The sequence below is a fragment of the Lottia gigantea genome (assembly GCF_000327385.1).
Source record: "Lottia gigantea unplaced genomic scaffold LOTGIsca_125, whole genome shotgun sequence".
Taxonomy (NCBI): domain Eukaryota; kingdom Metazoa; phylum Mollusca; class Gastropoda; family Lottiidae; genus Lottia; species Lottia gigantea.
The window spans coordinates 14,308-42,264 of record NW_008707332.1 but is presented as its reverse complement, the minus strand read 5'-3'; the positions used below and the strand labels follow the sequence as shown (position 1 = coordinate 42,264).

General features: G+C 31.9%; 2 protein-coding genes across 2 annotated transcripts; one reads left to right on the top strand and one right to left on the bottom strand.

The window, feature by feature from the left end:
• Positions 1-167: 167 nt before the first annotated feature.
• LOTGIDRAFT_172000 (hypothetical protein) lies at positions 168-8,463 on the bottom strand (the record flags this gene model as incomplete). Its single annotated transcript, XM_009048582.1, has 15 exons — positions 168-326; positions 793-1,182; positions 1,512-1,565; positions 1,687-1,749; positions 2,140-2,193; positions 2,513-3,619; positions 3,828-3,893; positions 4,181-4,290; positions 4,626-4,703; positions 4,829-4,931; positions 5,118-5,300; positions 6,184-6,428; positions 6,794-7,024; positions 7,543-7,609; positions 8,239-8,463. 15 exons carry the CDS (start codon positions 8,461-8,463, stop codon positions 168-170), a joined length of 3,135 nt encoding a protein of 1,044 aa, XP_009046830.1.
• Positions 8,464-15,061: 6,598 nt separating this feature from the next.
• LOTGIDRAFT_138405 (hypothetical protein) lies at positions 15,062-27,669 on the top strand (the record flags this gene model as incomplete). The annotated part of the gene is made up of 7 exons (XM_009048581.1): positions 15,062-15,156; positions 16,116-16,164; positions 24,340-24,486; positions 25,042-25,121; positions 25,447-25,531; positions 27,161-27,244; positions 27,565-27,669. 7 exons carry the CDS (start codon positions 15,062-15,064, stop codon positions 27,667-27,669), a joined length of 645 nt encoding a protein of 214 aa, XP_009046829.1.
• Between the last annotated feature and the right edge of the window lie 288 nt (positions 27,670-27,957).

Below are 27,957 nucleotides of genomic sequence, written 5' to 3'. Positions count from 1 at the left end.
AACTCATTTATTCCATAACCTATCATATCAATCACATCTTCAACCAAATTATTTCTAACAAAAATATATAATACGGTAGTTGCTCACTAGCACAAATGTTTACGTTATAATAAATAATGTTCTCCATTTACAATGATAATACAAACAATTAATATACATATTAACTCTTATCTAAATCTATGATCTAATTTCATACGTTTGGAATAAGAATCAGCGTAATGACCACCAATCCCTTGAGAATGTTGACCAACATATGTACCCTCTGGACTTTGTTCTGGTGCTGGCAATAACTGACTAAATGATCTCTTCTGACCAACTGGAGTTGCCTGTAATAATCACAATAGGTATATTATTGATACAATATAAAAGATACATGTATAGTGTAGCGACATTACCACTCACTATCATGTGGTGTCTGTTGAGCCATTTTTTATGGTTTTTATGGTTATTTGTTTATGGTGACAAAGATTTTCCCAGATATAAGGGTAATAAGGGGTGAGCATTATATAAGCTTGCGCTTTTTATATTCGAAATATACAGTATCTATAATAATAATAGACTCTTCTCTTTATATGGGTGAAAGTTAGGTCCATTATTATAGCAAAATAAAAGTGTCCTGTAAGAATTTAGAACATAGTGTCGTACATAGATACAATATATGTGATAATAGAAAAATAATCAACTGGATAGCTGATATCAAATCCTAATGCATAAATTTATTTAATTAATAGTTTAGTTGCCACTTAATATTTCGTATTCAGTAATAATGGTTTAAGGTTTTAGTTTACTTACCATGAGACTGGGGGGATTTTTTGTATAATTTCTGTTGGAGTAATCCACACTACTACCATAATCATTTTGAAAATGACTAATACCATCTAAACTACTACTAGTACTCATACTAGTTCTTGACATCAGTGATTGAGGATAGTTACTATCATTGTTTCTATTAGATGTTAATGATAAACTTTGATTACTATCATAATTCATCAAGTTAGGTATTAAAGAATTAGAATTGCTTGTATTATAGTTATTAGATGGTGTTGATAAGAGACCATTGTTAGAGTGTATACTAGTAAACTGTCGTGGTGTATCTAATAAACCATTTTGTGTATTATATGTACTGTTAGCAGACAATAAACTAGGAATCTTATTAGGATAAGTAGCTGCCGCATTTGGATTCTGAAAAAATAAAACGTTCAATAACTTAAGATAACACTATGAAAAGATTGTAGAAAATATCAAAATCATCTTTGATTAATTAAATTTGTTGTTGAATTTCTGATGTTAAAGATGATATCAATATATAAAATTCCGAATATTTTTCTATGCAAATTAAAGCATGAATTGTTCCCTTGGCACATTTCATAAACTCTTTTCGTCTTATCCTATAGACCGACACATAAACCAAAACAAAAGGGTAACATGGATAAAAAATCATTTTTGATAAAAGCTATGACTGCATTAGCTGTTTTACTCAGCCATCATGGCTCAAATATAGATATACACACCTGAAATTGATTTGTGCTAGAATTATAGTTTCCACGACTAGATATTTTCATATTCTACAAAAGAAAGAAACAAGTAATCGTAGCTTGAAATTGTTAGCAATTGACAAAACTGTAGGAAAAATTATGAATAGCTTCTGTTTTGACACTACTTTATATTATGAATATGAAAACTTACATTGTGACTGTGTGATGAAGACAACAATGAAGGAATTTTAGCTTGCCGTTCTTCTGGATAATACTACAAAGAAACAACATAGATACATCAAACCCTAGAATTCACAACTACATGTATTGTCTAATGTAAGGTAGCTAATAGAACCTGTCAAACCGTTTCACTTATAGATCCCAGCACCTAGCTTGTGATATGGTGAGCATAATCTGTATAAGTATTTGATGGCGATTCAATACTTGCATTGAGATTGTGCTTTCTATTCCTGAACAGTTTCCCCCATCAGTGATAAGGGTCAGTCCAGTTGTCTGAAGACCATTTAGACTAGAAAAGGGTAGGCTAATGTTGCAGAAAAGGCAAAATTTGCCCCAATGAACACTGTATGGTGGTGTCAGTCTTCAGTAGAACAATCAGTAGCAGAATAATAGAAATCAACAGTTTAATCCTTGTGAAGCTTACCTTATTTGGAATGTCTTGAAATGTTTCATCATTTAAACCATCTGGTGTATCAGGCTAAAAATACAGACAATAAAACTAATTATCTATGTTCTGAAGATACAAGACACAAGTCACAGTTTTCTGTTTTTGTTAAAAATGAACTGGTTATTAAGAACTGCAAAGATCAACATCAATGTTAACCATCTTAATTTATAGTCAGATGTCAGAGGGCCTTGAAATTTCTTGAAGACTAAGAGTTTTTTATTAGTGAATTTAAATGAAGTTAAGAATAATTGTACAATTAGAAGAGCAATATAAGACACATATAAAGATTAGAAAAGATCTCCACAACCCAAATATCAACACTGGTCAAAAACAATATTGAATAACTTACCCAACATCCTGAATCATGCCCACCAGAGTAACTTCCCTTTTGACCATAAGATGATGTAGATGAATCACTCGGATAAGATTGTTTATATATAGAACAACCACTATTGATATTTCGATTGGTTGGAAAATCACTGGGTGGTTCACCTAATAATGAGGTCGAGTTGGGTACAATTTGACCTAACAATGGTCGAGGTTTTGGGTCACTCATTAATGGTTTAGGCATATTTTGAACATTATGATTGAGATTGTCCAATAATGATGTAGGCTTGTTGTCATAAGGCAAGTTGCCTAAAGATGAAGGCTGCCTGGAAGTGTCCACTGGCAAGTTGCCTAAGAATGAAGAAGGCTTTCTGTTTGTATCCCCAGATAGGTTGCCAAATAAGGAGGAAGGCTGTCTGTTGGTGTCTACAGGTACATTGCCTAATAATGAAGAAGGTTTGTTGGCAGAATCAAACTGTAAATTTCCATATTGCGATGGTTTCTGCTGATATCTTGAGTCTCCAAAGGTAAACGATGAAGATGGTGCACTGTTCAATCCCTGTCGTTGTGAACCATATCCTGAATCTCCTAATAATGGTAATGGTTTAGGTGGTTGATTGTCTAACAGTGGTTTAGGTCTTGATGGCTGATGAACCGGTTTGGACATTGAACCAATATCTAACAATGATCTTGTACCAGTATTTTGTCTATCTGAGAGTAATGCTGGTGGCTGACGGAACTGTTGTGAAGATGATGAAGTATTAAACTGATAGTTTGACAATAAAGGTGGTGGTGGATCATTCTTTGGCATAAAGTGATATGGTTTACGTTGTTGATAGTTATTATTATTAGTATTAAAGGTAGCTGATGAGAACATCCCTGGCGGAGGAATGTTTTTTGACATTAGACTTTCTGTTTTATTATTTTGAATATTTGTCATTATTTGGCCTAAATTCATCAGTAAATTAAGATTCAAGTTGCGAGTATTTTGTAGTATTTGTTGCAGTGGTAGGTGGTGATCTTTAGACGGTATTAAAGACGGTGGAGTCATTTTATCTTTCACCTGAGCTTTTAAAGTTTGTATCACATTATTGGCTTGAGCAGTTAGTGGATCACCCAGTTTCATATCCTATAAAAAAGCAGATATGACATTATAGCTCACATAAGCAAATAATTAATTGTTTTAGACATTATGAAAGTCATATGACAAAATAAGTTTTTTTAAGACAAGGTAGGGAGGTTTTAGAATGATGCAAATGAAGCTATGAGTGTTTTTTTTTTAGAAACCTCTTTACAATCCCTTTTAGGCATTGGTACATTAAAATGATTCGACTTACATTTGAATTCTTCTGTTGTCCTAGCTTTTGTAGTAGATTTAACTGAGCTGATAATGGTCCAGTAAACTGAAAATATAAAATACTCTTTGAATATGTGAAGAAAAAAAAGAATGTGACACGGCCTTAAACAAGCTATTGATTTTTTTGTATTTGTCATTCATAAATACTAAATATCCAATATACTAAACTGCTTGTGGAGCTTGTTAGAAATATTCTATAAAAACAATCATATTGAGATGCTTTACAGCATTGTGATGGTCATGAGATATCCTTATTTGCATGTTAAAAAGTATCTGAGAAATAAATCCTTCATGTACAGACATGGATGCAACTCATTAAAGAAATAAACTTACTTGTTGATTAAAGTTGTTGTTCAAATGAGTAGCTAAAAATATCAACAATCCTAATTGTGTGTTAGAATTCATTGCAGGATTCATTGGCATTGGTGCTGGTCCCAATATCCCTGTAAGAAGAAAAATATGGCACTAATGTGACACTTTTGTTAACTTTTAAGTATTTGTTTTCTCTGTCCAATAATCTTATTATAATCATTATGAGGTTCCAAGGGGATGACATAGATCAGATGGTCAAATAATCACTGCCCTGTCTGCTTAACTCTACACATTTAAGATTTCCTTGACAATTTAAAATGGAAAACTAAAAAAAGCAGACAAAATCTGCTGTCTGGACGAAATTCCCTTCATTTGCACATTGTTCAAAATTGCCTGTCTTTAATTAATAGTTCAATCAAGTGCAAAAAAAGTATTTTGTTAGTAAATCGTGATGTATTCTATTTACCTGGTTTAGCTGAAGAACTAGTAGGTTTAGAATGTGATAATTGTAGATGATGTAACACCTGCATAAAACTTTTCATTACTGCAAGAAAGAACAATAACATAGTAAATCTTTAGTCAACATTCTGATGTTTCTCAAGGCTTTACAGCCAAGGCCTGTACAGCTAGCTACATCATCACATGCACTAAATATAAAAATCTACTTACATTCAGGATTCTGATTGGCCAACCCTTTAACAAGTGGGTTATTTATTGTAACAGGCAAAACAGGGTCTGGTAATAAACTTCCTTTTACTTTATTTCTGTTATCCTACAAACAATTATAGCTGTTATCATAAAAATATTAACATTTACTATTGTAATGCATAACACAATTTTTAGCCAATTAGCCAAGACTATAGAATCATCAATTTGTTCTACGTTTCTAATCAGCATTTTTAAGCAAAAACAGCAGAGATTGACATATGAATAAATCCTGCACGTTTACAAAACTTACTATTTTCTTCATTAGTCTGTTAAAGATAGTGACAGCAGGCTTAGTTGGTATACAGAATGTTATATTAATAATGACACCATCTAATTCATACTCTTGTAGTTTATACCAGGTTTCTTTAGCTTCCCAACTCTGTTTATACTCTATTATCCCATAACCGGTCGATTCGTTATCTTTTCTCATTATCTGTTTTAATTGAAAATATTTTTGCATAACATAAAGAATTTCAGTAAGAACTTATTATCAAGATAGATGTAAAAATATTTTCACCATAGAAGTGTGTATTAAAATAATAGTGTAAAAGTAGTCCTAAAGGCTAGTGCACACGAGAGCTCCCAGCTGAGCAAAATTTCATTTGTGCCTCTCAGCTCAGCTCGTAGCTCTCGTGTGAGCAGAGTTTACGTAAGGTTTTTTTCATTCGAGGCGTTATGGAAATTATCCGTCGTGTTTGATAATTTTTTCCTCGAATGAAAAATACCTTACCGCGTGCGCACTCGAAAGCTCTTAGCTTTCAACTTGGAGCTGGGGCGCATGCGCTAGCTCGTTATCAAACAAAAATGACTGCGACCATCGATGAAAGCGAGTTTTATCTGAAGGAATTTGTCAAAGACGAGTTAGTGGACGTATGGCCTAAATATCCGTAGCTTACGAGAGCTTGCAAGTATTCTTCGTCGGCGATGACGCAACAACAAAAAAATAAGTAAAATTTCTTCATATTCTGAAACATTCGAAGGGATGTCGACGTCCGACATTTTGTTTAAGTCACGTGAGAATGTCACATGATCTAGTTATTTTTAGACGTCCATGACTCCACACCCCGTTTACGAAAGATCTAAGCTTAGCGTGTGCGGGGGAAACCGACGAAAGCTGCGAGCTGAGCTGGGAGACACAAATGCAATTTTGCTCAGCTGGGAGCTCTCGTGTGCGCTAGCCTTTATCACTGGCACTGATTACGAGGCAAATTTATCTTTTACCAAAATTCAGCATATTCCGCGTCAGTAAGTATGGTATTATCAACAATTTTTCAAAATGAAATAGTATGAAGATCGTGATTTTAACTTTAACATACCTGACAATAAACTGGACTTGCCACACAATTAAATATTTCTCTTAACTTATAAGCCTCTTTAAATGTTTTAGGTAAATTATCAATAAATAAGCATCTTGATATAAGTTGATTATAGTCACTGCAACTCTCAATAATATCAGCATGTAGTTGACAACCATCAACATCCTTCCAGTCTAATTCTTCTTTAATTCTGTTCCTCTCTCTGTTATCATTAAACCATACTAAACCATATTGTAAACTTTTACCTACAATAATTACATATCATGTGCTTTAACTAAAAATATTAACTATTCAAACTGAATTTATTAAAGTCTCAACCAAATCTATATAATCATTTCTAACTTGAATGAATGTCATCCAATTCTTCAGTAATTAGGTGATGAAAGTTAAGTCAATGTACAATATTCAAGGGCTTCTATTTTGGATAAACTGTCAAAAGTTACAGTAAAATTTTTGGTACTAGATTTTCATGATGAAATGTGATGAGTAGGAATCATATTACATCAACAAGTAATGCAAATGTATCTCTTGAAATGATTGAAGATTATCCTATACTTCAAAGCAAGTGAAATAACAATAAACAGTGCTAAATATTTCAATGTTTTCTTACCTGTCTCTTCAAAACAAACCAATGTACATTTCTCTACAGATTTATACTTGGAAACTAAGTCTCTAAATCCATCATCAGTCATTGATTTCGGAAGATGAGCAATAACCAAAATATTTGAATATGGCAAGATACTCAATTCTAATTCATTGTCTCCAACTTTTGAATCTTTTAACTTTGAGACAACAATATCAGCTATATCTGGATCCATATCATTTTCAAGGGTTATGATGGCTGAAATACAAAATTATTAAAAAGAAATGAGACTCCTAATGGAATTAGAAATAAATTTTCTAGCTTTTTTAATATATATCAAGAAAACTAAATAGCTTCTATTTGAATTTATCAAATCAAAATTGCTGAATATAGTAGTGAAGTCACAGATTAGTCTTTACAATTTGCAGTAGCGCAAACAGAGACTGTAATAGTCCCTGAGACAAATACTTACGCCAGAAAGCTACAGCCATGACAAATTTCAAAGCAATCAAGTGATTTGTTAATTGATAATTACTTATTCATATTCCTATAATAACTAATATTATTATATTATTTGATTGAGTAAACTTGTGTCAAACAGAAGTCAGTTCAAAAGTGTCTGTTATTAATTGGATTATCTTTAAAAATTTACACTCCACTAAAGACTACTGCCTTTAGACTATGGATAAAGTTTGTATTATATCAGCTTTGGTCAGTCAGACATTAATTACTTAGATACCTTGACTGTCAGTGTCTAAGCAAAAGAAAGTACGAACCTTGTTTAGAATTGGTATACAATGAGATATCCTTAACATCAAACTCTTTCAATGTTTCTTCCAGGTCCTAGAAAGTGCACAAATATTGTGTTTTGAAAAATCAATGGAATATAGATCTAGGCCTAATAATAGATTTTGGTACCATCTGCTGTCTACCCCTAAAGCTTTACTGATATGTGGCATGGTCATAAAATCGTCAGTATTCATTCAAAAAAAGTCATCATACAATCAAAAAAATAGACCATAACCTACTGTACAGCCACAGAAAAACTTTGCCGGTTTACTGGCCACACACTTACAGTTACACAATATATACCAAGGCCAAGGCAGCAGGTAAACCGGCTGTTACTAAGTGACATCACACTGTAATGTGTTAACGTCATACAAACTCTTTTAAATATTACTTGGAGTTTAGGGTAGGCCTACATTATGTTTGATTTACACTCAGGGTTCAAAGGGTTAATAATAATGCTGAACATAGGTACCAGTAGTGGCAGTTGAGTAGGCTGAACACGACCAACATAATATTCTATCAAATTACCGGTACCAAAAATCCATTCACAATTCATCGTAATATTGAATTCATAACCTAATTCATTGAAGACATTGGAGCATTGAAGCATCCTCAGTCGGTCAAGAGACAAAAGAAATCTTTAAAAAGTTTAATTATCTTAAGCAAAAACGATAAAATCTCACCTCTCTTTTTGAATTCGGCGGCACACTTTTGATAAGTATTTTTCGCCCTCGGTTAAATTGACTTTTACTAGAGAAACTGTGTTGGTTTTCGACATTTTCATAAGCACCATTAATTTCACTCTCGGAAGATTCAACTTTTATCTCAATTTCTTCATTAAAGGTATCTTCTATCTCCTTTTTTTCTTCATTTGGCAAGGCATGGGTTCCTTTCGAGGTAGCTGCCATTTTGAACAACATTTCCCAGCATTCCAAAGCGACCTTGACCTCGAATCTGCAAGGTGCGCGAAATGTCGAATGAAATAAGGAAGAGAGATACTGTTTTATTAATTGATCTACGTATAAATTGACAACTTTCCAAAACTAAACTCGTAGATTATTGGGATTGTCACATGTCCAGATAAAAATTCAAAGGAGACACCATTAGGAAATTAAAGAACGAAGAATTTTTTTTTTCGGAAGATTGACCTACATTTTTCGCTAAAAATTACCCAGAATGCACAATACTCATCATTGGGCCAAAGCAAGTAAGAAGTAAATAGACTTGGCAGGAACAACTGTCAATACAGGAAAATGTTTCGACAGAGAAAGTGGCAATTGTGTATCCTTGATACTTGTTAAAATGTAATATCAAACATGTGACTTAAACTTGTATATAGCGATTTTCATTTAAATTTAAATTTGTGGTTTTAAGGATAAAATGTGGTTTTTAGTGTTGTGCTCCACAATTTTCCTGCAAAATGTAATAATGTGCTGAATGGTTAAGTACCAAGCAGGCATAATCAATCATTAATTGGTGAAAAGTAGGTTAGGTAGACCTTGGTGGCAGTGTACCAACTTTTAGACAACAGACCATCATATAAATGAATAATAAATCAGCAACTATAAAAATCTCAACTATAATAAGGTAAAGGTAGGCATACAATGCTGAGAATTTAACCGATCTGGAATCAGAGACCATATATACAGGAAAATTCTAAAAATCATTGGAGAATTGAAGGTTAATGCATTTTAGAGGTTATTAACCAAATATTATATACAAAATGATATTCAAGGACATCTTATAAAGAAAACCTACCAGACCTGAATGAGAAGAGAACAAGATAAGCCACAATCGGCATGACAGCAGAAGTGTTGATAAACATGAATACCCAAAACCCTTTAAGGAGGAGTAGAACAGTTACATTGGATGCTCCTCGTCCACGAAGTTACTTTGATTGTGTGACGGATGATTATGAAAATACTTACCTTCAGAAATCCAGAGAGGCATCTCCTGAGTTAAGCCACCTACCGCCACAGTCCACTTGTGAAGCTTTAAGATATGCTGTTTCAGCGCTTACTAGGCTTGACGATTTCGTCTGTGAGAAGATTGGAAGTGGATTTTTTTCTGAAGTTTACAAGGTATAGTATTACAATTCTCATTAGTTTTTTTGTATATTTTTTCATAGGTAAGCTTATGCATGGAATTAAATTGGTGACAACTGAAAATTGTAGGCCTTTTTTTTCTTATTTTCACCTATAATTATCAGGGAAGTTATGGCCGACAACCAGGATATGTCTCAACTATGCTTAATTTGTTAGGATTGGCATTGTGCCACTGAAATACAGATTCAAACAGTATGAAAATTGAATATCTCTACCTGGCTAATTTTCTAGGTTATCATAAGGTGTGGTTAATAATTGTTTCATATCAACTTGATGTTTATTTATTGATAATGTTAATGTGATCTAGATTGTCAGTTTTAAGTAAACATAGATTAAAGGGATGCTTATGAAATAGTTTTTCATACTAAATATGAGTTTCTCAGCTTTATAATATAAAAAAAATAAGTACCGGCATGTTATCCTATTAAATACAAAATATCCAATATTAGCTATGTTGACTCTTAAGAAATTGATGCCAAAGACAGCATGTATGCAAAAAATATGCAAGGTCTTCCTGATTATCTTTTGTCACGATAATTAGTTGAGAATCTTGCACTAGCCCCTTGATTTGGAATCTAAATGTATTTGTGTTATTGTCATCCACCTTCTATTTGCTTTATGAAATTTGGAAGAAACTCTTTGATACCCGGTACACTTTTTAATAAGTCTTTTACAACAGAAAGGTAGGCGAGGATAAATTGGATCAATTTTTTCTTTATAAACCATCCTCCACTATTGCCCTTGTATATTGCCCTGGTATTTGATAATGACCTTGAGTTATTTAAGATAGAAATTAAATTTGAACTAAATTGATAAAGGACATTAGAGTAGTGAGACAAATAGAGGACAAATCCTGTATTATTTATGATATAATGTTTCAATGACCTATCTAGTTTGATCAGACTTGAGATTTTTCACTCATCTTCTCCCACTTGTTTCTAATAATATACTTTCTACCAATCTGGTTGTTATTATTATAACAGTACCACATGCCTCTTCATAATATCTTCTAACTCTATTTATTTTGTTTTTTATAACACAATATCTCAGCTTAACGCCCTCTGTCAAATATTTCAACTGGCTTGATTGCATTTTCCTAACCTTAAATTGATAAGGCTTTTCAAACTTAAATTTGATAAAGCTATCCAAACATTAATTAAATAACCTATTCCAAACCTTAATATGATAGCGTTTTCCAAACTTTACTTTGATAAGGCTTTCCAAACTTTAATTAAATAACCTATTCCAAACCTTAATATAATAGCGTTTTCCAAACTTTAATTTATAATGTTTTCCAAACCTCAAGTTGATAAGGTTTTCCATATGGTACTTTAATTTAATATCATTTTCCAAATCTTGATTTGATAGCGTTTTCCAAACCTTACTTTACTAATGTTATCCAAACCTTACTTTGATTTCGTTTTCCAAACCTTAATTAAGTCATTCATAACATAATTTGATAGCTTTTCCAAACCTTACTTTAATAGCGTTATTCAAACCTTAATTTAGCTTTTCACACCTAAACACTAATTAGTGATTGCCAGTAAGTTGTTCATAGGGTGTTTTTATGTGTTAGTCAAGATCAGAATATCAGCTTTTCTGCAAATCCTTTTTTTAAAACGAAGGGCTTATAAACGCCTATATTATGCTCCTTATTGCTAAGTCTTCTCTTTAACACATTAAAATGGAAACAATACTTGAAATTGATTCCTTGATAACAGGATTGAAAAGGTTGAATGTTGAAGTACTTCAGGAAATATTCAAGATAAGATGAAACAAAATGATAGCAAAAGTACTTGACATGTAATATTATCATCTGGCCTAGATTTTCATGATGTATTATTATAAGTACAATATGTACATCTTCTTTTTATTTCTTTGTTAAACTTTCTGCACCACTAATCTGTAGGATAGAAACTGACACTTCATGTCACAGAGAAACCAGCTGGAAAACCATTAAGAATTATGTAATACAGATACAGTTTCAAGGTCCTCAGCTTTCTGGTGTTTTTGGTTTCTTTTGTTTGGACATCATGCCAGAATAATCACAGAATGGGGCCAAAATTTATAAAAACAAGACTTCTTTTGATTAGATTTCATGATATGGTAGATTAAGACTAGTTTTTAATTAGCATAATTATTAAAGGAGTACAGGGTACTGGTTTATGATTTACCAACTTGCTAAACACTTAAATGATTCTATGTTTAAAATACATTGAAAAATGGTCTTATAAGTCAAATTAACATATTAAAGGCACTTTGTCCTTTAAAGGACCATTGACTTGAAATTTATTACCCCATCTCAGATAACTGAGCAATAACACTGTACACATATCATTATGGCTACAACATTTCACATAAAGAAAACCTAAACTTTTGCTGCCCATGAACATTTTTACATCATATTTTGATATTTGCTTTGCTTAGTTTATCTAAACTAGATTAGAATAAAGGCTTTTTTGATGTCAATGTGCCAATGTTGTTCTTAATATAATTGACAAATTTGCTTATGTTTGAGGAAATTTTAATTGTTTATTATAAATACCCCTAGTTGATATGGATCATGGATCATTTCAAGTTATAACCATTTTGTAGTACAGGGACAAAAGATTGGTAAATTAGGTTTAGAATTAGCCTGTTTCACATCACTGCTATTCTTTAAATATGGTTTGATACACAGATTTGAAATGGAATCAAATCAACTAGATACAGGCAAAGACCATAAATTAGTGGGGACACTAGAGTACATTCAGGAAATGTTAAGATGGATTGCTGAATCAGTCCCTAGCAATTTGCAGCTTGAGGTATTTTCAGACAAATTTTTAACAGATATAGCATAATAATTTCCAATGAGAGTCCTTTTTGGTGTGAATTAAATTGAATCTCACTCAACCCAAATAATCCTGAGAATAATCAATAACCTAGCCAATTTATATCAAAGTTTGATAAAAATTTTATTTCATGGCCAATTAAAGTTATCTGGTAAAAGAAAAAAGTAAAAAAAAAATAAAAAATTGTTGAAAGAGAAAGTCAGTTAAAGGGATTGTAAAGAGGTTTTCTATGGAGACACTGATAGCAACAATTTACACCATTCCTATTTCTATTCAGACATTTGTGATTCTTACAATTCCACAAAAACAAAGTGTTTGATGAAGTCAGTTATCACTAAAAATGTACTAATATCACATCAGACCCTTCACGTTTAATGATGTCATCTGACACTTAGTTTTAGTGGAATAGCTGATGGAAAATTGGAATTTGATGCTATGAGTGTCCCCGATACACATACCGGTACAAAATGTAGAAAACCACATTACAATCCCTTTAAACAGAGATTCTGTATAGTTATCTCTACAATGTTTTTCACTTTCCATGGCATTTAGCCTGGCTCTTTACTCATATACTAATATTTGACTAGTTTAACAAATACTCTTTTAAATAACACTGACCAATACTGGCCAAACTTTACTGTTTATTTCTATCAAGATTTATGAAAAGTAGCCAAACTGTCAAGATAAACTGACAGAGATGGGATTTGATGCGCAGTTTTTATTTTCTTTACATGAACTCTTTGCACTGAAGTGCAGAAAGCTTTGCCATCATCTTTAGTAGATTGAAGAGAGTAGCATGTACATCTGTTACATTACCATATATACATGCTATCTTAATTTTTCTGATACTTATTTGTTGACTTTTGAGTGCTTGATGAAACTTCATAACCTTTTTGCTAATTTTGCATATATGCCTATTGGAGACATATTTCTTATCTTAGATTATATGGTTTGATTTCAGAGGACATCAGAGCAATCAACAGGAGGTTTGGTTGTTGATACTTCTTGAGATCTGGTCGGGTTGAATGACATGGCGGTGAAACTTGGCCCTGGATGGTGTCGCATGAATTACTCGGTCTTCTTCATTCTTCCAAATTCGTTCTGATCGAATGGTAGTTGTTGGTTTGGTTTTTTTTAGATTATCTGATAAGGGCAAAAGAAAGGGAGGACTTGAGCAACTACAAAACTTAAATGCCAAGCAAATGACAATCCAATTTGCCACAGACAGAATCTGTGTGGGGTAGGAATTTTATATGCCAGAAATAGTTTGAAATTATATATAGAATTATATAATCAATTGATTTAGTCAAGTCTGAGTTATATAAAGAGAAGGTGTTTAGTTTGACAATATTGAGTGAAAGTAAATAAGGTATTGTTAATAAAAGATGATAGAAATAGATTAATTGATCTGTGTTATGCAGTATTTCTTGTCTTTTAATCACCTGACTGGTCAAACTGACCTTGTCTTATCTGATTTCAATCCCCTGGCCTTTAATTAGGGCTGGTTATGTACTCAACATTCTGTATTAATTTATTAATTAATATATAAGTCTCACACTGATAAGTTTTCAAGAAAAAATTAAAAGGATTGATTGTAAAAGAGGCTTCTAATATTTGTATGTGTATCAGGGACACTGATGTCATCAATTTGCACCATTCCAAATTTCAGTCAGACATCTGTGATACACTACTGCAATTTCACTAAAACGAAGCATTTTATGATATCACTAATTGCAAAAATAGTCGGCCCTTCGCGATAAGCAATGTCGTGAAACGCTTAGTTTAAGTGGAATTTCAGGATTGAAAATTTGAATGGTGCAAATTGTTGCTATCGGTGGATACACATACAAAATTTTGAAAACTTCTGACAATCTCTTTTAGTCTTAGTGTGGTTCATGAAGCCTAATTCTGCATGAAATTAGTTTTTAAGAAGGTGCCAGAATATAGATATTCTGTTTCTTTTATAGACAATATTAACATAGATAGTGTTAACTTGACATAACAGAAATTCTTGTCATATTCTGTAAGCTTACTTACTTATGTAATTTCAAGAATATGAAATTTTTTAACCTGTGATAGATTGATTGTGTTCAAATATTGTGTAGGAGTAGAATATTGAAAGATCTCTTCAAACAAACTTATTTTTTTAATTCAAGACAGTTATACAGATATTCAAATTTCATTCTGAAGCTAATGATTCTATCTTATATTCTTCATATGTAATATACCCTTGAGATATGCCACTTATAATTTTACTTCTCTGTGAAGTTAAAGATCGGCTCTCATTAAAATGGAACTCTTAATGGACATCTGTAACTCGGGTAAAAAACAAAAACAAATTCTCTTGGAGCCATTTTGTATGTGCCTAAGTTGTCTCGAATGAGTACAGTTAAAATTAAAGTTTTGTGAGGTAAATTGAAGTGTTTTCAAGATCTGAATTGGACATATATTTGTTTTTGCTGTTTTCCGGTAGTAAAAATATTTTTGTTCTAGATACAAAGGATCTATGACCTCACTAATCCCAGAATATTTATATATTTCAGGTGACACATAGAACTACAGATCAAGTTATGGTATTAAAGATGAATACTTTAGATAGTAATAGATCTAATATGTTACGTGAGGTCCAGTTAATGAATAGACTCTCTCATCCTAATATTCTAAAGTAAGCAATTTAAAATAAAGTTTACATTTCAATACTCACAAAGGGAAACGTTCGGGTGCTACTTCACTTATGTACCTTTTTATAAAATTGAGATCATAAAGAGGTACATAAGTGAAGTGGCGCCATAGTTTCCACGGCTCACCATTAATATTTGAGCCTTTAAATCCATGTATGTCCAGAATTATCTGCATTTGAATGTTAATGAAAGGGATTATGCAACTTTCATGTAGTTCAAGTATTCCTGAAGACTCTTTACTGATATTCAGACCCAAATCTACCCCTGACAATGGCGAACCATGGCGTTTAAGCTTATAGGTTCCCCCCAAAATGAACTATGATATTTCTGTAGTGTTGTTTATAATCTGATCATGATTTTCTTCAAATCCAAATGTTGCAAATAGAGGCTATAAGTATTCACAATACACATACAAAAACTAGAAGCAATTATACTGAATCTCAAGAGAAACTTGGTATTTGATAGTGTAAAAATAATGTAAATTATCGGAAAGCTAACAAATTGTTTGTTTTGTTGTATGACATACTATGAAAGGTAGACAATGACTTTCGACATTTACTAGTTTTTTGATGTTCTAACTACTTTATGTTCAAGTACTGTAGTTTCAAGAAAGCTAATGATGTACTGTCTGTTTATGCCTACATTATAGAATGGTTGGATGCCTACATCCTTTCAAATCTTTATATCCAAATCCTAAGGGGTTTAATAGCTCTATTTGGAATGCAGTAGACAAAACAATTTCATTGGTTTTTGGACTTTCAAAAATGTCAAAGGCTGAACATTTAATTACACTTAGTTAGAATTCTGAGTTTGAGTGAAGGACTGGTACCAATTCTCATTATTTTCTACTCCTCAATCATTATAAGATAGATCTATTATCTACATTATTAAACCAGACAGTAGCCTGGTCTGCCTGTGTAATTCTATTTAATTATATTTTCAGATTTATGGGAGTGTGTGTTCACGAAGGACAATTACATGCTCTAACAGAGGTGAGTATATTATCTTGTTATTTCAGTAAATATAACTCATCCTTACTGGTATTTTAAACCTGATAATCTCCTATTAAAACAGTCATTATTCCTTCTGATATCTTCAATGTATCAAGCTTACAGACGTTGTCAATCTTCTTCTAGATGATAAACATTACTTAAACTTTAATAGTAACGTGACCATTTAATTACTTAACTCTATCCATCAAATTGCTTTTCTGTATTGAAGAACTACATGTTTAAGCTCATACTTATTGCAATCAGATAATAACATGTCACATTTAAACTACTCTACTCGCACTTCAAGTTACACTTTGAGAAAATGTCATGAGGACAGACTGTTGCTCAAAAGGTTGGAGAGTTGGAATCTTATGGTGTCATTTGCTCCAGTTCTTCTTAGGGTTAAAGTTTTAAAAGCAAATGATCTTACTGTCCTCCTAATAGAAATGATTTGGAAAAGACCACCTCCATCTTCATCTCTTCTTGGTTGGTCAAGAACCATCTGTTAGGTTTAAAATAAAATGAAGTTTACATCTTATTTCTGATAGACCTGTTAAAAATGAAATTAAGTTTACTTATGATTCCAGATAGACAGGTTCAGAATGAAATGAAATTTACATCTTATTTCTGATAGACCTGTTAAAAATGAAAGGAAATTTACATTTTATATCTGATAATCAGGTTCAAAATGAAGTAGAGTTTTGTGTCCTAATTTCTAATTGACAGGATCTCATTGATCTCTTTTCTTACTTTTCTATAGGTAGATAGATGTATATAGTCAATGGACCTAATGATTAATCAATACATGTATATATAAAGTATCTATAAGAATCCAATATATATTGATGGTCAATGACCCACATATCAGTCTGATATGTTAAGGTACAGTTGATGTGAATGCCCAGACTATTGATCAGTGACAAAAAAATGTTTGAAAAAAAGAAAATGATTAATTGATTCTTTTATCTCTAGCCTACTATTAAAATTGATTGAATTAACACACTAAGATCTAGCAGTCAAACCATGTATAAAATGGCTCAATTAAAGGAGATTGTAAAGAGGTTTCTAATCTTTTTGACTAAAACTGACACAAGAGGGGAACTTCATAGATATTAGGAGTAGCTTTCAGTAGCCCCCCTCTAGTGACATGAAACGCCTTAGTTTTAGTGGAATTGCAAAACCATTGATGTCAGAAAGAATATTGGAATGGTGCAAATTGATGCTATCAGTGTCCCCAATACAAATTTAGAAACCACTTTTACAATCAATCCTTTTAATTTTTTCTTGAAAACTTATCAATGTGATACTTATAGTTTAACCTCTTTACAATCTCTTTAATATACAGAAAACTAAAAGTGGAATTAAAGATAGTTTGACTGGAATCTTTAAGATCTGGAAGATTTTTATGGAAGACCTTTTGATATAAAATGGTATCGTATGATGTTAACAACGAGCATGTGTGACAACAAAGTTTTTATCCAGAGACTACGATTGATCTTTCTTTCAAATGAAAGAGCTTGTAATGGTTCTTCTGATTGGTAAATAACTCAGAGTCCCAATTATCAAGACAGATTTCCATGCCATTCTAGAGTGATCTGTTTATGGTATGGCAACCACTTACAGAAATTGGTTGAAGAACTGGCCCACAGCAAGAGAGTGGGAAGGGGGGGAGGAAAAGGGCTGGAACCACCTGGCCCCCCTCTAGCTGTGAGCCAGTATTTCAACCAATTTCTGGCCCACAGCCTCTTCTCTCCCTCTTAGAAAATTGTGGCCCCTCCCTGAAAAATATATTTGTAAGTTTGGTCTAAATGATTATTTTGTTTACGTTATTTATAACAATGTTATTTTGAAGGTACTTCCTGACTTTCAAAAATGTCTGAAATCATTTCTTTAAGAGAAGTAAAATTCTTTGTGTTCCCATCATTAAAAAAAAAATTCCGTTGATTTGTCTTCATTGAACTGAACACAATATTAAGCAGAAGTAATTATATTTAAATGAACTAGGATAGTCAAACCTTTCTAGATCGATGTGGTTCCAATTAAACTATTTGACACTCGAAGAGGTTTCCTAATTCAATGTAATTCATATCTACAAAATCAATTCTATAAAACATTTCTACAGAGCTAGTTATCATATCTGTGAATATAAAAGTAACCATAAGATGTTTTTATTTGGATCTTACTCATCACTGTTTATCTAATCATTTAGACAAATTACATGATAACCTACATACAGCACCGGTATGTAAAATTCAACAGACAAACTTATCATAGTCACAAAAAACTAATGCATAATACATACACAAATTTAGATATATTGTGTGCCTCTCTTGAAACTTGGCTCTCAACTTTTTTGACTCTTGACATCCCATAACTTTATATTTTATATACCTGGTTCCTTTTGTCCATCAGAAGAAACAAAAGACTTACAAAGATGCCATTGTGGTTAAGACCAGGACCAAAAAGTATGACATTTTGACACATTCAACAAAGAAATTGTAATTATTGTTATTATGTAACAAAACATTAAAAAAATAATCCCTTGGAGGCTTCTCTGGTATCAAATTAGGTGCATTACTGCACCCTGAAAGAATACCACTACCCTTGCTGGAAACCAGGGATCTAGATATTGACATTTGGTGGTCAAAAATAAAATCACGCTTAAAGTTTTGTTCAGCTAACCAGTCATCATTCTTTCATTCAAACACGGATATTTCTGGACCTACATACATTTGAAGGCTCAAATTGTGATGGTGAACTGTGAACAATATTACTGATTGGCTAGGCTAAAAAATGGTTGATTCTGAAAATAAAGTTTGATTTGTCCAAAAAAAATAGTGGATCTGTCCTTTTAAGATTTTAAAGCAATATATGAATGGTCCTTTGATTAAATGGAGTTATTTTGATCTGAAGAAAAGACATTATGAAATGGTTTTCTGATAACCTTGATCATTCTTCAACAGAAAAAATCGGCCCAATCTCTGTAATCAATCTGAATACAAAATCAACATTATTTCTATAGTAGAATTGGGTTAACCCTGAAAGATATACTATCAGCTACCAGATCACATTACTCAATGCTATTTATGTTCATGGATAATTAAAGTTTACGCTGAATTTGAATAAGTTACAAGATACTTAGGTCATAAAGTTTGTGATAAACAAATCCTTTAGGGTTAAATGTCAAATTTTAAAGAGGCTGACATAGAAAGCTTTAAATAGCAAATCCTCAACGTAGCATGTGTCCTTTGTATTCCATTGGATCTTGTTACTGTAGAAACTCTTTTGAGGTTCTGTTTTTTTTTTGCCAGACTGACTTTCAGTACTTGAATCAGAATGAAATATTATAACATTTGCTGATTTGGAAAGTGAAATGCTTATTCCAGAATTGAATTGACATGTAACCCTTATGTCATAGTCCAAAAGCTGACAAAATCAAATAGGTATATACAAACGCACTGGCTATTTGTACCAGCATGTTGCATGTTCTCTATGGCTGCTTACAACGGTACGAATAAGATAGGACACATGAGGCGCACTAGTTTTAGGGGTTTTTTTTAAAGCATGAAGCCATTTTGATTGTGAAGAATGATATATGCCATGTGTTTTTTAATGCCCATTTTTGTACCCTCGAGGTACGAATAGCGGCCATATATAAAAGGGGACTAGTAGCTATCATGGATGGTTCAAGATGGCAAATGACTAAGCTAGGTATTCTTGTAATATTTCATATACTAGTAATATTTGATATGACATGACATGATTATTCGTCAAATTTCTTCATCTGGTCACATTTCATTAAGAATACTGTGAGTTATTTCCTTTAGATTAGTTCAGTTCAGAGTTAAATGTGATATTTTAAGTAAGTAATTAACAAACTGTATTTAAACATTGTCTCTTCTGATAAACATGTCTTCAATTCTTATACCAAGATGTTAATTACAATATATCTTATCTAGTATGCCATAAGCTGATTATTGTCAGAGATCTACTCCCATATCACTGTTTTATTAAGATGAATACGGTTTATTTACACCATTCATTTACATTTCAAGGATACATCTTACTGTCAAGTTGACCTTCATATAGAAATTGAAATTAAGCAAGGTCAAAGATGTTTCTTCTTTCAAGGCTTTCAAATAAAGTCAAAAGATTTCAATGCACCTCAGATATGAAAGGAATGTTATTTGTTTTGAATTACTGATTGCTTTACAAGCTCAAACTACCTTTGAATCATTTATACCTACATCATTGTATCAAATGTTGTACCAAAATGTTATGACCTTCATTGTAGTTTTGGCTTTTGAGGTGAACATTTTGATCAGCACTGGAATATTTTCCAGAACATTGCTTCTCAACAGGAAAGGAATTGGAAGACCATGGTGATGACCAGGGGGAAAACGGCAAGGAATAGTTGGATGGGGGAGGAAATGGAAGGCAAAGTGATCTACGACTGAAATTGACATCATTCACCCCAGTAACAAAAAATCCAAGGGTCACATTGAACTATTTTGATAAGTGGAGTATTCTTTTTTGTTCATTCATGGTTAATTGTTGAATATATTTTTCAAGTGAAATTTATTTTCGGGAGGAATAGATTTGGAAGAACTCTTTTGGGGAGGAATAATCTCACAGAGGTTGAGAAGCACTGTTCTAGAAGGTTAAATGCTGAAAAACATCACTTGTAACAGGTCTCTGAGAATTTTTTTCTCATTGCAATTAGGCACTTTCCATATCTTAAATCGAAGTCAATCGAATGACGAATGTGCATGTTTCATAATGAACCATTCAATATTTTCTTCGATTTTTTTGAGAAATGGTTCCTAATTTTTTAAGAAATTCTCAAAGTGCTGTAATGACAATGAATTTCTTGATTTTAAAGACAGTCTAATGTAGGTTCTTGATACAAGTATCTGCAACATTCTTTGTAGGCACCATAACTGATAGGATTTCACGATATTTAAGTTTAATGTGTAATGTGTTTCATTATGAACTATTTGGAGCTCTGGTTCTCAAGTGTGGCTTTTAAAAGTTCTTCCAATTATGGAATACTTGAGATTTTAGTTAACAAAACCGCTCTGTGGCCTCATTGCACATAATCAGTCTTGTTATGTTATAAGACATTCCTAGAGATGAGTTGAATTTGATTCATTTCAAAGCATATGTTAAGCGGTTCCAAAAAACTTGGTTGAGTACTTGTACCCTTCAGCTTTTATACTCCTTCAAAAAAGCATAAAATTTATCCTTCTGGAAAGTTTCAATTATCTATTGCTTGTTTAATGGTAGTACATTTTAAAAATTCTCTCAGTAGTTCTTCAAGCACCTTCTGAAAGGTTGCTGGTACCCAAAGACATCAGTAGTATCTCAGGTCAAAAACCAGGGTTTAGTATGTCATATAATGAGTTCTCAACCTAAGGGTTAAATAACTTTTCTTTGGGTCACAGACTAGTCTGAAAACATTTTGAAAATTGTTATGGTTATGAAATGAATGTAATCTACAATGGTGGTAAAGAGCAATGCAAATATTGTCACTACGAAACAAGCAAACATCACATTTATCACTAATTTGTGGTCAAATATTTAACAATAATTTATAATGCCAATGAAAACAATGTATGCCTATTATAATAGCCTAAAATTCAGCAAAACATGAAGCTTTGTTTTACTTTGAGGGTTCACATCTGTTTTTGGAATGGATCTTTTCTTGAGAAAGGTGGGAACCTCAGATATATAGGTTAAGAACTATGGTTTAGTATTTGATTTAACTCTGAATAATTGACCCTGTTACTGTACAAGAAGGATATTATATCAAGGTCATCCTTCCAAATGTAATACAATACTTAGACCAGCCTAGGGCACAGTGACAATAATATATTCTGTATATAATGATTCATAATTAATATTATGTACTTGTTGACAGTCTATAGTTTAATAGACAGATGTAAAGATGTTGAAATAATATCATTCTTACATAATAAAGATAGATATATTTATGTTTACAATAGCTCAAATGGATATTTCTGTAATCTTTAAAATCTTTGTAATTTATAGATTATTGCTAGTACCGAAGTCTTCACCTAATTTTAGTACTTTTTATTCCAAGTATAAATGAAGATGAGAACTTATATTATGTAATCATAAACAGTAACCTAATGTGATAATCCAGAAAAAAATACAGGAAAACGAATTGTATCTATATCTTTGAAATAGAAAATCTAGTCAAAGAAAACATTAAAAATATATTTCTGATCCAGTGAATTATAAAACTAAAACCCTTGTCACATTTGATCTTAAAAATATTAAATTGCAAACAGTTCTGCTGAATCAAAAAGGACTATATACTTCTTCAGATAATTTGTATCAATTGAAATGATATTTGTGTGTAAGGATGAAATATATAAGATGTACTGAACTACAAACTTTATTATTGTAATTAGACATAGAGTGAAAGAGAAAGTTGCTAGAATTATGGTAATTTGCCAAATCAACAGTAAAACTACTCTCAACTAGTCAATCTGTTGATATGTAATTGTTTATGTTGGTATTTTGGTACAGGTATCTGTGAAGAAAGGTCAAGGTGAAAATAACCTCCCGTCAACATATATATATCATTGTATACTACTGTTAGACTTAATCTATCACTTACCCTAGCTTAATTACTATAGTTGACATCTTTACAAACTCCTTAATATCCCTCTTATATGATTTCTATATCCTCACATAATATATAATTAGCCCTGTCTTCTATTAAATTATACCAGGTCATTGACCAGGATCTTTTAGAAAGATGTTTACGTGGTATACTTGGATGCTTTCAGCTTTACCTTGTCAACATTTATTATGTTTGATCTTAACTATGTCAATTAAGAATTCTCCTGTGAAGCATTTCATGTAGTGCTTTCTTGGTTCATTGCCCTTTCCTTTGTGGATAATATTCTTTTTAGTTAATCAGGTGGCCCAGAAAAAATGATGGCACTTTTCATTTCAGCGTAATTCATATGGTACAAACCTATGGCCATAATATTTGTACCTCATCAATGTAGATATATTAGACATCTTTTCACCAAATTACAGCTTTATAGGTGGAACCACTTTGAATTACAAGCCTTTTCAAAATTCCTTCTCAAAAAATGGAATGCCAAAAGTAATAATCGTATTTTTACCATTTTAACTTCCCCTTAACTTCTTTTCATGAGAAATTAGAAAAAATATTTGTGGTAATTCAGTTTATCCCAACCACTGAATTTTAACCCTAATGATAAAATTTGAACTGATTGTTTCTTATAAGGTATTCAAAAAAGATATATTAGACTGTTTGTGTGTATCAGGAATGCTTATGGATTATATTTGCCCTTACTGCCTTTGCTTGTCCATTGTCAGTGGTTCCTACAAGAAACAATTGGAATGGTGCAAATAGAAGGTATAAGTGTCTACAGATACCAGGCTATAAAACAAGAATGAAAATATCTTAGGTTAAAAAGTGTATGCTATTAGATACTGTAATTAAATGTAGCAGTATTTAATCAAAATTGTGGACCAAGAAATGATGTTATTAATAGATTGTTAGACTATTCCATAGTACATTAATAGTCTTTATAATCATAATGAACAATCAATCATAAATATTCATAATAATAACTTCTAGTGTGATTAAAGTACTTCTTGTCATATTTAGTGTGGTATATTTATTTATTGGATTAATCGCGAAGGGCCTGAATATTTTGCGATTACACTTCTTTTTTGGAATTGATGCTATCAGTGCCCTGATACACAACAAATATAGAAAACCCATTTACAATCCATTTAAGACAAAAAAGCTGTAGTTTGAAGAGAAAGTCATTTTTTTTATGACATATCACATCTGTTATGTTTTGTCAGATACATATTGATTATAGTATTAGAATACACCATGTACAGTGTCAATTTTACTCTTCTAGTACTCTCTCTTTAGACACCAAATTTTCCTTGGGTTTTTAATTGACTTTTTTGTGATGCTCTGCATAAATATTTGAAATGATTGCAAACATTATTTTTGTCAATATGCCCTTGAATGATAAGAATTTCTTTATTTGTAGCAAAGTTTTTTCACATCAACGCCTAAATCAATGCCACATCAACGTCTAAAAAAGCCTTTATAGAACCTTTATTTTATGTTGGTTTTTTTTTCTATTTTAGTACATAAGTACTGGATGTTTACGGCAGTTGTTAGATAAAGAAGAAGAACTACCATGGATGTGGCGTATTAAATTATCATTAGATATAGCTAGAGGATTAAAATATATACATTCTAGAGGCTTTATACATAGAGATTTAACATCAAGGGTGAGATTTTTATATCTTTTAGTAATTGTAGTAAACACATACATACATGTGTATACACTTCCTGAAATAATATCTGGCAATCGGACCCAATTTTTGTGATCTGAGTCAATATGTCTGTTAGTATTTATTGCATCTACTTGGCCATTTTCTGTTATGGTTGAAATAAATGTCCCACAGAAGTCTGTGTTTTGTTTGAAAAACCTCATCTTATCCAGTTTTTAGAAGAGAATTTGATATAGTCATAATGTAATTTGAAGCTTACTTTTGATACCATTACTAGTAATATAGAAAAACCAACCTACAAACCTTACAAGTATCATTTTGGGGAAGGAAATTGAATAGAAGCCACTTTGTGCCAAGTTCATAAAAGTCAGTCAGAACTATAAAAGAGAAGTTGGCAGTATTTGCCAGAATATTATTGCCAAATTGTATTATTTTGGTGAGATATTTATACTGTGTAAATTTGATTACTACACAGAAAGATAAGAGAGTAGTTAATCATCTTCGTTTATTAGCTATGTAAATGAAGTATGTATTTTTTTTTTTCCGATTTAGAATGTATTAGTCAAGATAGAACCTGATGGTGTCATGAGAGCTATTGTAGCAGATTTTGGTTTAGCTGCTAAAATTCCAAGGTAATTAAGAAATTGGTCAGATCATAGATGGAGTGTAGTAACCTGCAGAAAAAACTAGAACTGCATTTAAATCCGATTAAATTAAAAGGGATTGTAAAGAGTTTTTCTGGAATGGTGCAAATTGATGCTATCAGTGTCCCAGATACACATAAAAAATTTAGAAAACCTCTTTACAATCCCTTTAATTTAACTACATGTAACTGGCAAGAACAGATTGCTGATTTTAGATTGATAATTCCATCTTCAGGCCAGGCAGTCCGGAAACAGGGTTAGAATTCTAAAATACAGACTTGTTACTAATGTTTTATTAATGTAATTTTAATAGTTCTACTGATGAGAAATTAGCTATAGTTGGTTCTCCTTATTGGATGGCACCTGAAGTTTTACGTGGTGAATTTTATAATGAAATGGTAAGTTAAAGATAAATTTAACAGGAATCGGTGTTAACCAATTCTAGAACTGTCTGAGAATGGAGGTTGAGGCCCACTTCATCTAAAAGAGTTCTATAGAGTTTCATTGACATTACATGTACTTTGTTATTATAAAAAGTAATCACTTTATATATTAACATATACCTTGCATATTTAGGGAGATATCACTCATATTGAGCTTACATTTATAACAGAACATATTAGTTTAGAGCTATTATACAAATAAAAACAAAAACTGTCTAAACTGCAAGAGAAAATTAAATTTGGCTACTTCATTTCAAAATAAAGTTGAAACAGTTATCTGAAGTTTTTTTTCAACCATTGGTAAACATAAAACTTGAAGCGAATAATCTGTAGATAAATAATCAGCTAGCTGGACTTGACATTGTTGTGGAGGTTAGTTAGTGTGCAGGTAGTCAAACAAGAATTTGGAATATTTGTGAAAGAAATTGTTCAACAGTTTAAGTGAGCCAATTTTCACCATGTGAACTATTTCAACTTGGCAAAGTTATCAAGTACATTGTGATTGGATGTTGATTTAAGGATATTTTTCTAGACGTTGATTAAATTTTATCTTTAATTATAAAGTCTGATAATTTTCAAAACCTTTTTACACTGAACAAAAGCAGATTAACGAGAATTTTGAATCTATGTAAGAATTAGAGCCAGTGATTTACCAGATGACAGAGCTCGATTTCACCTTTCAGATTTCAATTCTGACTTCATGTTCTATGACAATTCAATGTGGCAATTAAACTGTTGCCACTTCCAGACGAGTCGTCCTTTTAACATTCTAACACAGATAATTCATGACAAACACGGATCAAATTTTAATGGTGAGCTGTGAACACTATAACTGATTGGCTTAGCCAAAAAGCTCCTGTTTCTGAGACTAACGTATGATTGGTCAAAAAGAATGATGCATCTGTCCCTTTAAATCTACATTGGAACTTGATTTTAGTTTGGAATTCTAGAATCGAGTTAAAGCAAATATTTAGACAAGAATTTTGGAAGAATTTGTATTATTTGGTTAGATGAAATAAGTTTCAATTTAGACCAATTTTAAAATAATCTTCAGACAAGCAAAGATTTCATTTTTCATTGATATTTGATAACAAATTTAATACAGATCTGTTCTGTTTACATTTGATATTGTCATGTGACATTTTTGTTTTACGGTAGTTTTAAATTTCCATAGTATTTGAAATCATTTAGAGTCAATATCACATGGCCAGTTTGAATTCAATATTTGCTTTTTTGTCTATGACTTAATGACCAATTTTCTCCTGTTGGAGATTCATATTAAAGTATTTGTTTCTTTGTACTACAAAAGGGAGCCATGGTGGCTCAATGAGTTAGTCTCTTGCTCGCTAACCTGAGGGTCCAGGGTTCAATCCCAGCATAGGTCGAGATAATACCCTCGGATTTTTCAACCTGATTTCCTCCTGTCAGTGATGCAGGTAAGAGGGGCTGACATGGAAAAAGTGTCTGTACTGTTATAGCATGATGTCTTCATTGTACACTACATGGTGTTGCATTATTTCTATTAGTTTGAGGTAAATATTTTATTATAATTTACATAATTATATTTGTTTGTTATTTATTTAGGCTGATGTATTTTCATTTGGCATTATATTATGTGAAATAACAGCTAGAATTGATGCAGATCCAGATGTATTACCACGTACTGTAGTAAGTTTCAATATTTTTATATTAATTTGGAGAAATTTCGTCATTCTTCAACTGATACACTTTTAGCTCCATACCAAAGTATTGAAATTCAGCATCAGTACAATGTGTATGACTTATATCACTCGATTTTGTCAACTTGAAGAGTCATCATAGCTAATACAATGTATGTTTATTTGGTTTTTATTGCACTACTCAAATTTGAATATTTGACAACATAGAATTTGCTTATAATTTCCGGTTATGTACTGAAAAAAACTTTGGTGATCAGTAATCTTTGCTTTTAGAAATAATATCTTATCCATAAAGTATTTTCTCTGTAGAACTTTGGTGTAGATTATGTGGCTTTAGCAGAAATGGTTGTTTACAGTCCATTAGAGTTTCTTCATTTAGCTTTTAAATGCTGCCATGTAAGTACACTCATCTGAATTTTGGCACATTTTCTGTCTAATTGTCCTTGACTTGTTCAAAAGGTCTCAATTTCGCATGTTGAAGAAATACATTCTAGGTAAGTTAAGGCCCTTGATTGTTCTGTTGCAAAAAAAAATTTATAATTTCTAATTGCTCACATATGTTTCCTTACCAGGGAAGATGTTTTTTTATGTTTATGTTTTATTCAACATATGTTTTAAGACAATTTTTAGGACAAAATTTAGTCAAAATAGCTTTTAAACTGTTACTTTGTGTGAAGCTCTGTTTTGTATTGATCTATATTC